This window comes from Tripterygium wilfordii, chromosome 16 (assembly GCF_013401445.1).
Source record: "Tripterygium wilfordii isolate XIE 37 chromosome 16, ASM1340144v1, whole genome shotgun sequence".
In the NCBI taxonomy this organism is placed as follows: Eukaryota; Viridiplantae; Streptophyta; class Magnoliopsida; order Celastrales; family Celastraceae; genus Tripterygium; species Tripterygium wilfordii.
This window is the reverse complement of record NC_052247.1, coordinates 5113228-5125733: the sequence shown is the minus strand read 5'-3', so window position 1 is coordinate 5125733 and position 12506 is coordinate 5113228. Positions and strand designations below refer to the sequence as shown.

The 12506-nt window shown below is 37.9% G+C and overlaps 1 protein-coding gene across 1 annotated transcript; it reads right to left on the bottom strand.

Annotated features, from left to right (window-relative positions):
- Positions 1-37: 37 nt before the first annotated feature.
- On the bottom strand, positions 38-5882 carry LOC119981128 (protease Do-like 9). Its single transcript, XM_038824151.1, has 9 exons — positions 5172-5882; positions 4492-4691; positions 4222-4402; positions 3902-4093; positions 2607-2839; positions 773-874; positions 635-685; positions 436-540; positions 38-337 (listed from the first exon to the last, which is right to left on the bottom strand). Exons 1-9 carry the CDS (start codon positions 5737-5739, stop codon positions 239-241), a joined length of 1731 nt encoding a protein of 576 aa, XP_038680079.1. The 5' UTR covers positions 5740-5882; the 3' UTR covers positions 38-238.
- Between the last annotated feature and the right edge of the window lie 6624 nt (positions 5883-12506).

Here is a 12506-nt window from a genome sequence, read left to right as displayed (position 1 = left end):
TTGGTCCTGTTATTGCCTTGCATGTTCAATGAAATCAGGAACAATATCCCTTCAATATGTTGTCAAGCAAGAACAATTGGGTCATAGGAGTCATTTTCTTTGTGATTGCTAGCTTATGTAGTTCAATATGGAACACTTTTCAGGTATTAAATCAATTGTATGATCCATATCTATAAACAAATAGGGATTATACGCGGGTTTACGACTAACAAGTTTTGCAATGTATACTAAACAAAATTCATGGTTTAAGATCATCCGACATGGGAGATGGTATGCAATGAGTCGTAAGAATATCTACAGTAGCTGCCTTGGCAGTCTTTGTCCGCAGAACCACTATCTGCAGGAGAAAAAAGAAGGAAAAAAATGATTGTTACTGCTGCACAAGCACAGGCATAACACACATACATGCACAGCAGACGGACTGGAAGAGAGTACCTGGTCATAATCTAGATCAAATTTCAGAAATTCATCATCACAGTTCTCCACCATGGTGGCCAAGCCCTTCAGATTTTTCACCGGCTTACCATTGAACGCGAGAACCTGCACATGATAGAGAGATGGAAGGATTAACTGGCATGGCAAGGAGACGCCATCGAGCTATTGCTAATCATTACAACAAACTGCCATTCCTTACCTGTGTGTTCACAATTTCCTCATACCCAATATTGATATCCGCCACAAGTACCTTCAACAAGTTTGTCAAGAAATTTTAGAAAATGCAGAACCAGAACGCCTCTGCTACAACATTGAGAGTGCAAGAAAGAGAACAAACCTGAGAAACCACAACAAGCTGCTCATCTGGAGATTGTGGCATAGAATGCATAAGCTTGTCCAAAAGCTTGACAGGAGTTTGATATACGTACTCCTCCCCGTACTGGATGCATAATATGAAATTTGGAACACAATGAGATTGTGAATTGCAAATTCAACGTCAGGAAATGTTCAAGTCATAAGAGTGTTGACATAAATTATATAAATGCAAGATGAACAAATATTAAACATGTTAATAAAAATATCTAAACACCAAATTGAAACAAGACAACAAAAACATAATAAACATGCAAACAGAAAACAACATACACCCAAGGGTAGAAAAGACAGGAGCAAAAAGGAGAAACAATTGCAACAGCCTCAATGGAGAACCAATTAAGAGAGTGATAAATTTGGGTGAAATATGGTGTTTTTTTTAATATAATTTCTTCATTCCTCCTTGATTGTTTATGACTTCCATGCCAATCCAAGAACCCTCCATGTGTCAGTTGAATCTTGATGAATATATTTGAACACCCCCCCCCCCCCCGGCCTCCGGTCACATCCTCTAATCCCAAACCCTGATTCTGCTCTTCCCCCTTATTTCCATTTTCCCTCTCTATTTCCCAATTACTTTCTTCCACATACTATATCTCGAATGTTTGTCTTGATGCATTACATCTTTTGATATCAAAGGAATCCTCATTCCCTGCTCTTGCAGCCAGATTCACGTTCAGAAAATAGCGACCAAAGCACACTTGTAGCGACACCAAAATCACCAAGATAACAACCAAAAAGGGTTCATAATTAATTACACTCTCCAATGTTATAGTTTGCTTCGACCAACAAGTTTAAATTCCACAATTGACAGCATGTAACCCAGTTGTTTTAGAGGAGATATTCTGAGGTTGGTAAACCTCAGTGATAATTAGATCACAAATTTATGATTTTGAAGATCAGTTATTGTATGATAAACAGATAGGAATATCTTGATTGATTGTTTGATTTCAAACACATTTTTAACAATCTCTGGTCTTGAAGAGAGAAGAGAGACTACTAAATTTTCAAGTCAGTCATTATTGACAAATTGGTGGGGACACATAAGCGAATCAACAGGGGAAACTTGTCTGTTATAAATAATAAAAAGGATGGTACAATTTTACTTTTTCCCGCACATGATGATGACTTATTAATGTGGGAGGAAATGCAATGTGTTCATAACTTCATATTCTTCCCATTACGCTTCTTTTCTGCAATTGTGTTCTATGCGGTCATAGTCATGAAAATGGTTTGTAAGAAGAGGAAATATAGTTCAATTATTTGAAAAGGCAGGCTTACGAATTTTTTGATGGGTAGCAAACATAGAAGATGACATGTATGTGACCACTCACGCAGACATAGTTGAAGCAACAGTAACAAAGTTAAAAGGTGAATGTATTGATGGTATCTTAATTTTTCACTTCTTTTTCTTTAATTTTTCTTTCTTTTTCCAAAAGAGAGAATAAGAAAAAGGAGGAGAATACGAGAATGAAGAGGATTCCCCAAGTTCTTGGCATTCCTCTCTCAATCACTCATATAGGAAAGTTTGAATATATGACAACCATAATTTATTCAGATTTTCATGAGGAAATCATTTTGTTCTAAGACTTTTTCTTTTACTTTTGCAACACGGTAACTGAGTGCCACTCAAGAATTTGATCCGGGTTTGAGTATCTAATTGTTTTCAAGAATTTGATAGTGCCTTCTTATTTTGATTTAGTTACTTATCGAAGAGAAACAAACAGGGAAAACAAATATACTAAGTAATTCTTCACACAAAAAACAAAAGCGTCCAAGTTTCAAAGCAGACAACATACCTCTGAACGGAGATATGGAACAGATACAGATGTAAACACAAATCCAGCAATGATATAATATGAAGGAGGTCTCCCCTTGTTGTGTGATGGAATGAGCTTTCTATGAGATGAAAGTTTGATGTTGAAGCTTAGAGTCTCATTTTCACGAAGAACCTTAATTGCTGCATTATCCCCAGTGTATTTTTGAGAGACAAGGTAGCTGAAACCTATGCGTTCTCCGTGGCGAAAAGGTACTAAGTAATCAAAAACATGGGGAAAAATGTTATGTCAGAGGAAGTCAGGGAAAATATTATAAAACTAGAAGTGTGAATCACTAAACTTGCCGCTTCCAAACGAAGTTGTTAGAGATGTTTCAGTCTAGAGCAGCATAAACCATAAAGTTGATACTTTATTATCAAGATTACTGTCATTGTTGTTTAAAAGATATTTCAATCTAGAGCACCATAAATTGATACTTTATTTTCAAGATTACTGTCATTAATGACATTTTTTTTTTGAATGGAAAAAAATTATTAAGGCACCAAGGAGGTGCAACCCAAGAGAGGAAATATTCATAAGATCAAAAATATTCCCTGAGAAAGAAAGACTCCAAGATTTAAGGCAATCGAATCATCTATCTATGGAACTATCTAAACTAGTTTCGATGTTGTTGAAATTCTATTATTTCTTTCAATCCAAATCAGCCACATCACGGACATCGGGATCAGTTGAACGAAGCTTCTTTGATGCTTGTCATTGCCCATAGATTTCAAGGCTAACAACTCTTTGTCCACAGAAGAGTGTGTGACCCAGTGAATGCCTAGCAACAACAGAGCATTAGCCCAAACCTTTGTGGACCAAGAGCAATGCAAAAGAAGGTGATTTATAGATTCCATGGCAGCGTTGCATAAGCAGCACCTATTTACCAGAGAAATACCCCTTCTTTGCAAGTTGTCCATTGTTAAAATTCTGCCCCAAACAACCAACCCCCCAACAGAAGAAGGTAACTTTAGGAGGAGCCTTTGACTTCCAAACCCACAGCCAAGAAAATCCCGAGTTACCTAGATGAAGCTTGTCTTTAAGAAGCTCAATATAGAAGGAACTCACGGAGAACAGTTTGTTATCATTATTTACGACATAATGCTTACGGATACAACCATATGTCAGAAGTCAGAACCATAATAAGGTTTTGTCTTCTTATAATGCAGACAGTTTTTCAATTGCCATTAGAAAGTAGAACACACAATTATAAAGAAATGTGAATAACCAGGCATGTCTTCATAAATGCACAACACAAACGGAAAACACACACAAACCTGTTCCATCATTGGCTATATCAACAGCATCAAAGCTGAGAATAATATCCGACGGCTTCAAAACCTCAGATTCCAGGGCAGTGGGATTGATTCTTCTAATACGGACACCCTTCTGATGAGACTTCATACCCATTGCTGTACGCAGATCAGGATTTTCCATTTTCTGCCACTTAATCCCAAGAATAGGGAATCCTAACATATAATTTATGATCAAAAAAATCAAGGAATGCATCTTGAGACTGTTGACATTAGTGATATAATGTAAAATGCCCGATTCAAAATTTTAATAACAGCTAAACATGTCAAAGATGTAAAACTACCTGTATATGCGCCATTTTTCTCATAATCTGTGATGAAGTGCATGATGACTGGTGTTGGTATGACATACCCAATATTCTCCGCGTCTTCATGTTTAAGGGACTGAAATGCAATACCAACACATTTGCCTTTATGATTGAAGGCAGGCCCACCAGAATTTCCTGAGTTAATGGCAGCATCTATCTGGAGAGAGCAACAAAGAAATAGTGATTTAGAATGGTGTGACGATCAAATAAACACCAAAAAGAAACGCTAGAAATGCATCAAATAACCTGCAGACCGAGAAGCTCAGTTGACCCATGAACATAAGATAAGATCTCTATCCGTGATACAACACCACTTGTCACAGAAACTGTGTCTCCCCCGATTGGGTAACCCACCACGGTCACGGCATCCTGAAGTGCAGGAAATTCTCCAAAATCCACAGGTGAGATCCCTTCCCAAAACTCATCATCATTAACCGTAAGCATGGCTGCAACATCACATAACTGAATTCTCATATTCAATTAAACTTTCTATTTCTAAATCCAAAATTGTTCTCAAGTAACCTTATTTACTTCCTGCAATTTGAACAATGGACCACACACAACTGCAATATCCACAAATATTATTACCTTACCCCTTCCAACGTTATATTTTCACACAACAGATTTAATGTTGGCGTCAATTCATCCCTTCACTAGTATCACACAAATAATAACCCTAACATTACTCCATTGGTGTGTTTTCTGCTTCTTTGGATTCAAACTCCTATTTCCTATCACCTAATTCAGGTTTCGACTGTTCTCTAGTCACCATAATGCGGTAAATATATCTTTAACTATAAACCTCAACTAAACAATGATCAACATGAAAAGCACCCCCATCAAATTAAAACATGTAAAATCCTCAATCATAGCATACAAATAATTCCAAACAATATGAGTTTCATCCCTTAGGGATAGATTTCTACCTATATCACACTCGGTACCAATAGCCAGCACAGTGGCAAGGTACTTAGTATCTGAACCGCGCTTTTTAAGCTTGACTTGAGTATAATGCTCTACAGAGTGAGCATTCGTCAAGACCCTCCTTCCACCAATCACAAAGCCACTACTGCTGGAGCTGTACTGCCTATTCCTCTGCCAAGGCAACGAGAAATTAGGCTCCGTGTGCGTGCAGAACACCTTCACCACGGCGTCCATTGCTGGCACCACCCTCTCCACGGCTCCCCCGGGCATCCCATCCCCAGAAAACCCTAAAGAAACACCATTGCAAGAACCCATACATAATTCCACTCTCCCATTCTCCAAGGCAGGGCCAGCGGAGGAGATGCATCGGGAGGGAGAAGAGGGACGCTTCTCGGGCTTGTCAGACGAGAGCTCGGAACGGTTCTTAGGGATGCCCCTGCCTCGAGGCTGGCGGTCGTTGCTAGAGGCGGGGTCGACGGTGGCGGTGGCATCAAGAGTTTGTGGAATGGCGGTGGTGGATGCATCGGAAGTTTTAGGCTTTCGTCCTCTCTTGTTGTTCTTATGACCCATTTGAAATTTGTTTTCCGTTAGTGGGTCGTTGTCAAAAAAAGAGAAGGAATCTGCAATTTGCAGGTCAAGTGCTCATCCGATCACCTTGTCCTGCCATGTTCCGTTTATGAGCTGCACAAAAGTAAAATCTTAAAGTCTTAGTCTTAGTCTTAGTCTTCGTCTTTGAGGTTTGTTGTACGTTGCAGGTCAAAGTTCTCGTTCTCACCTTGTCATGCCATGTCACCTTTTTGTGTTGTTTCCGAGAAGAAACAGTATTTGAGAGGGTTGTTGTAACCAAACATTTTTGTTTTGACAGTTGTGTTGCGAGATGATGTAATTTTTTTCCATTGTTCAATTTGAGTGGTGAAAGTTAAAAGTTGTTTTAATATACATATACGAGTAGGTTTTAATTGTTGGAGTAAATTTTTTATATTGATTTTTTAATGCTACATCAACAAGTTTATTGTTTGAACAATGAGAAATTTGTCCATGTATGTAAATTTGAATAATTTCAACTTTCGATTCTCACATTAGAACGTTTGGAAATTTGATGACGGAGTTGGATCTGCTTAACTCTTTCAATGACCTAAAATTGTATTATCCGATTGTGTTATCAATTTTTTAAATACATAAAGGGGATTTCTAGGTCAAAATTTTCTAGAAAATCTGGTGCCCAAGTATTGAATTGGGTATACAAAATTTTGGAAAAAATATATAAATGTATTGTTACAATAATCCTACAAAAATTAAAAAAAAAGAGCATAAATGTCTTCGTTACCAAAATTTTAAGGAGAATGTTTGAGACTCCCAAAATACCCCCATTTAATGTGGAGTGTTGGATATGAAGTGGGTGGAGTCTCTAACATTATCCTTTTTTTTAAATGTCATACATATGATTGTATTAAGTTACCCATCGCAGACACTCAGGGCCACCATAAAGATCAAATACAACCTAGAGAACTAAAAAAATAAGAACAAATTAAGAAAACACAAAACATGAAAACGGACAATGCCAAACATTATTGGACGACACCGTATTACACCAGACACTGTTGAAAAACTGTCAAATGAGTCTGACTTCACTGGTCTACGCCAAGTAACAAAAACTAAAGAGAAAAAAACACACAGGTTGCAACTTGGATTTACAATAAGGATCTTGGCTTTTCTTTCAAAAAAAGAGGTCAAACTTCCTCAGATCTGGAAATCTCATCGCCAAAGCACACCAAAAACACCGATGATTGAAGATCCGCGATAAATGGAGGAGATGGAAATCCGGAGAAGAGAAACCCTGTAAAATCCTTATTCAAACACAAAAACATTAAATTAAACATAACAAAATTAAACATATCTAAGCAGAGAAATGAAGGATCTAACCCATGGGAGGAGGAGAAGAGATGGGCGGGAGGAAAAGAGGGTTGGAAAGGGGTTGGGAAAGAAAGGGAGAAGAGGAGGAGGAGGGGGTTCAACTTTGCAAAACTGGTTTGTTTTCTTTGGAGAGAGGGTTCAAGTATTGAATTGGGAATACAAAAATTAAAAAAGATATAAATTTATTATTAAAGTTATAACAACCCTACAAAACAAAAAATAGAAAGGGATAAGTATCAGGGAAGCCCCTGAACTACCAAAAACAGACCAGTTGAGCCCCTTACCTTTTTTTCATGCCAAAACAGCCCCTCACCTTACAGATATGGTTCACGTTACCCCTTTCTCCATATTGCCATTAAAATGGTCTGATGTGGAATTTATTATCTGGCATGTCTTTAATTTTTTTTAAAATTAGAAATATGAAAATACATGCGAAGTGGTTGACATGGCTTCGTATAGATGACATAAAGACTGAGATGAGAGATACGTTATACTCCATTGTCTCAATTCTAGGGTTCTTGACAGCCTCTCATCACTGCCACTCTCTGAAGGTACTATTCCTATTTCGATTCTTCTTTCTTTTGTTTCTATAAGGGACGATTACTGTTTCCATTGTTGATTTCGATTCTGCAAGGCACGATTTTGGGTCTCTCTCATGTGTTTCGACCTTCGACTTCTTGTTTGATTTCATCTTTGGGTGTCAATTTTTCATCTTTGGGTGTCGATTTTCAATTTCCTATTCGATTTCGTGTCTGGTTTCATTTTTGGGTATCATTCGTGTTCGATTCGATCTATATTATCTTCAATGTTCTGTTTAGGCCTACGACTAGATACAAGCTTCTTATTTCATGTTTACCTTAATTTCAGCTTTGATCTGTCATACCCGTGATGGTGAAACGGAAGGCCAGAGCTATTAGGACAAATAGACAATATGTTGTTGCCACAGACAGTGAGGATAGCAGTGTTGAAGAGTTTGAGGAAAAAGTTCTCCCTGGGGACGATTCTTCTGAGGATGATGAGGAGGTCATTGCTGCGAGAGAGAAACTGTTGAATTACGGCAGAGGATGGAAGTCTGTCGCTCTTTTACAAGAAAGTGATGCTGATGAGAACAATGTGGTGAATCAGAATGATGCTACAAATAAGGATGTTGGGGTTGGGGATGGTGAGGATTCTGGGTTTGAGTCTGGTGAGGATGCAACTGTTGGTGAGACTAATGAAGTTGAACAAACTGGGGATGACTCTGATGGTCCATGCAGTGAGTATTATGATTCTTCTGATCCTGGCAGCTATAGGGATAGCACTGATGAGGACCCTGAGTTGAAAGAAGATGCAAAGAGGAAGAAGAGTAGATATCCAACATTCAAAAAGGGAAAAGGTATACCTTCCTTTGAGCTTGGAATGTTATTTAACAGTAATGCAGAGTTTAAAGAAGTTGTGTCCAATTATGCAATAATGACTAGGCACGATATTAGATTCACAAAAAATGAGCCTAATAGATGTAAAGCTAATTGTGTGGGATCATCTGACTGTAATTGGCTAATTTTTGCATCTTTTAGCAAAGATGTGAAAGGTTTTCAAGTGAAAACTTTTATCGATCAACACTTGTGTGAACCAAAAAGGAAAATGAAGTTGTTGACCACTAAGTATTTGGTGTCTAAGTTCTATGACTTAGTTGCTGCACATCCAGATATAAAGATTAGGTATTTGAGGCCCTTTATGGAGAGACAAATGGAGTTAGATGTCAATCTAACTTTGTGCAAAAGAGTAAGAAAGAGTATACTTTCAGACTTGGCAGGTAATTGTATGAAAGAGTATGGTAAGTTGAGAGATTATGCTGAGGAGCTAATCCATTCAAACCCTGGGACCACTGTCTCCTTGCTTACTGACAGGCAAGATGAAAATCAACCACCTGTATTTAAGGCATTTTACTGCTGCTTTAAGAGTTGCAAAGAGGGTATCTTGAATGGATGTAGACCTGTGTTGGGAATAGATGGTTGTTTTTTGAAAGGTTTAGTTAAGGGAGAGATGCTCACAGCAATTGGTAAGGATAACAATAATCAAATGTTCCCAGTGGCTTGGGCTGTTATGTTAGTTGAGAATACAGAGACATGGACATGGTTCCTAAACTTGTTGAGGCTTGACTTGGGGACTGCTGAAGGGGAGGGTTGGACTCTAATCAGTGATAGACAAAAGGTATGTCTTGCTTGTGGTTTTACATATTTCTTACATGTGTTTCACATTTAATGTTCTCATAAGTCATTTCAAATTTATGTAGGGCTTGGTTGGAGCTGTTGCAGATACTTGGTCTAAAGCTGAGCACAGATTCTGTTGTTGACACTTGTATGCAAACTGGTGCAAAACACACTCAAGTAGGCACCTTAAGAACTTGTTCTGGTCCATTGGAAAATCAACAAATAAGTCTGATTTTGAAGAGAAATTCAAAGAGCTTGAGAAAGTGCATCCAGCAGCTGCTAAAGCTTGTGGCTCCGAAGTATTTGTGTAAGGCATTTTTCAGTCCATGGTCCAAGTGTGACTCATGTGACAACAACTTGTGTGAAGCATTTAATGGCACAATTGTGGAAGCAAGAAGCAAATCCATTATCTCTATGCTAGAAGATATAAGGAGGGCAATTATGAAGAGATTCAAAGACAAAAGGGTTGGGGTAAACTCCTAGAGACATGATTATGGGCCACTCATCCACAAAAAAGTTCAACACAATGTGAATGAGAGTCATGTATGGGTTGTTGATTGGAATGGTGGAGGCAGCTATGAGGTAAGGTCTGGGAGGAGTCAATATGTAGTACGACTACGACATGTTGAGTGCACATGTGGGGCATGGCAACTTTCTGGAATTCCTTGTCCCCATGCCATTCGTGCAATACACGACAATGGTGAGAAGCCTAAAGACTACATTAATCTTTGGTACAAGACTAATACATATTTAAGGGCATATCAAAAACCACTAGAGCCAATTCAAGGAGAGAATATGTGGCCAAAAATTTTGCAGGATGCTGTGGTTCCTCCTCAACTAAGGAGAATGCCTGGTAGACCTAAGAAGAAGAGAAGGAGGGAACAACATGAGGTTACATTGAAGAACAAGCTGTCTAGGACAGGGATGTTGGTGATTTGTCGTGTTTGCAAAGGAAAAGCATATAATGCAAGGAGCAAGAACTGTCCAGGTGTGAGAGCTACTAGTGTTTCCAGTATCCAAATCACTGACCTCACAGCAGCTACTGGTGTTTCCAACAGCCAAATCACTGACCTCACAGCTGCTACTGCCAGAAATGCAACTGAGTTGGTGCAAAAAACTACTACATATGTTAGCCCATTTCAGAAAGACTGCAGACCTAAGAGCAAGCCTAGGAAGAGGACATTGCTAACAGGACTTGGGCTTTATATCAATCCTGACACTGGTCGGTCAATTCTCAATGTAAGTAAAAAATTTAACGTCCTTGTATTATGTTCTAAATAAAGTATGTGATCAAAACTAACGTTAAAACAAATTATATGTATTGTTTTAGCCTGGAACTTCTATGGCTAGAGTCGTCAACCGTGGAAGTCAGAACTCGAAGAAGAAGTCTTCTCAACATGAAGGCAGTAGTGTTGGTGGCTCTTAAAGACTGAAGTGTCATGGACTGTGTTACCATGTTAACTATTCTCTGTTATGAATGTGTATTTTGATGTTCCATTTGATGGAATTTGGAAACTTATTATTTGGTTGTTTGTTTTACTGTTGCTTTCAAAAATTGTTATTTTATATGTTTGTTTTGATGAAATTTGGAAACTTGTTATTTGATTGTTTGTGAATCCATCATCATTGCAGGTGTTTATGGTTTCTGTTATTGATAAGGTGTTGATTGACCCAATTTTTATTTAAAAAGGGGCTTATTTGACCCATAATCACAAGAATAAGGGCCTTATACGTCCAAAAACTACTTCGACCAGTAAGAAAGTTTGATCAGGTCTACATATATGACTAAAGTAATTGATTACACGTGTCATTATATAATTGGCAAATTCCACGTTTATGCCACGTGGAATATCGTATAATTAATAAAAATTACATGTCATTACTTAACTGCCACGTAGGCACCATTTTAACGGCAATATGGAGAAAGGGCTAACGTGAACCATATCTGTAAGGTGAGAGGCTGTTTTGGCACGAAAAAAAGGTAAGGGGCTCAACTGGTCTGTTTTTGGTAGTTCAGGGGCTTCCCTGATACTTATCCCAAAATAGAAATATACTCTTACAACAATCCCAAAAGATTTATTTGTGTACAGTGCAATAACTGTATTACGAAAATTTTAAAAATATAGGGCTCATAGGCTAAGATTTCTAAAAGACCAAGGGCCCAAGTATTGAATTGGGTATATAAAATAAAAAATAGGGATAAGTATCATAGAATCTTTCAAACTTATCAAAAAGGGTCAATTGAACCCTTGTATTTTTTTTGTGCCAAATCAGCCCCTCAACTTCAAGCAATGATCCCCGTTAGCCCTTCTGTCTCCTTACCGTTAAAAAATACTGATGTGGACCTGAATATGTGACATGGTATTCATTTGAGAAAAAAAACAAAATTACATGTAAAAGGTGACATGGCATTAAAAAATTAAAAAACAAAATCAAACAAAGTCTAATTATTTGTTCTCTGTACTCTCTTAAACAAACCCTAACCACTCCATGATTCAGAAGTACCATCGTCGTGACTCCATCAGCCAAGCTGTGGATGATATTGGGGCCTCCGCCTAGAAGTCGACCCATATTATTTCTCAAGGTAAAGAATGCCTCTTAGCTTCTAATGATAGTCGCGATTGTGATTATACAGATTAGATCTATATTGTGGTTCTGTTGCAAAGAGATCTTCAAAGCAAAATCAATCTCAGGAGAAGCAAAATCAATCAAAGAAAATTCAATTGCAATATGTTTCCTCACTCTCTCTCTCTCCTCTAATCTCCTCAACTAGTCAATTCCAGCTAGGGTTTATTTATGGTGTTTTGGAAGATGCAGAAATGATTCACTGAGAAGATGTAAAAATGATTCTTAATTGATAATAGAATTGAATTAGGGTGTTTTGGAAGCATGAAATTATCGCTGAAGATGGAGGTGAAACGCCGGAGATGGAGGTGAATTAGGGTGCTTTAGGGATTTCGATTTTGGTAGTGGCATGGGTTTTTGATTTTGGGGATTTGGAGTTTAGGTGTTTCGGATTCAACTTGGCTTTTTTTTACAGACATGAATGAGGTCATCGGAGATGGAGGTTCATATGAAGATGGAAGAAGTTTGGACTTTGGAGATGGAGGTTAGGACACATGTGGTAATTTAATTGGTCATTGCCACATGTTTGTCAAAAAAGAAATTATTAAAAAATCCTAAAATTCCATGTCACAAAGTTAACAGCCATGTCATTGGCGTTATGATGAA

What these genes read in the sequence shown, in the direction of transcription:
- LOC119981128 (XM_038824151.1), bottom strand. Translation starts at nt 5,739, where the DNA reads ATGGGTCATAAGAACAACAAGAGAGGACGAAAGCCTAAAACTTCCGAT. An exon ending in CTGAGCTTCTCGGTCTGCAG is followed by an intron (nt 4,403 to 4,491) that starts GTTATTTGATGC and finishes TGCTCTCTCCAG; the next exon opens with ATAGATGCTGCCATTAACTC. An exon ending in AGCTTGTTGTGGTTTCTCAG is followed by an intron (nt 686 to 772) that starts GTTTGTTCTCTT and finishes AACTTGTTGAAG; the next exon opens with GTACTTGTGGCGGATATCAA.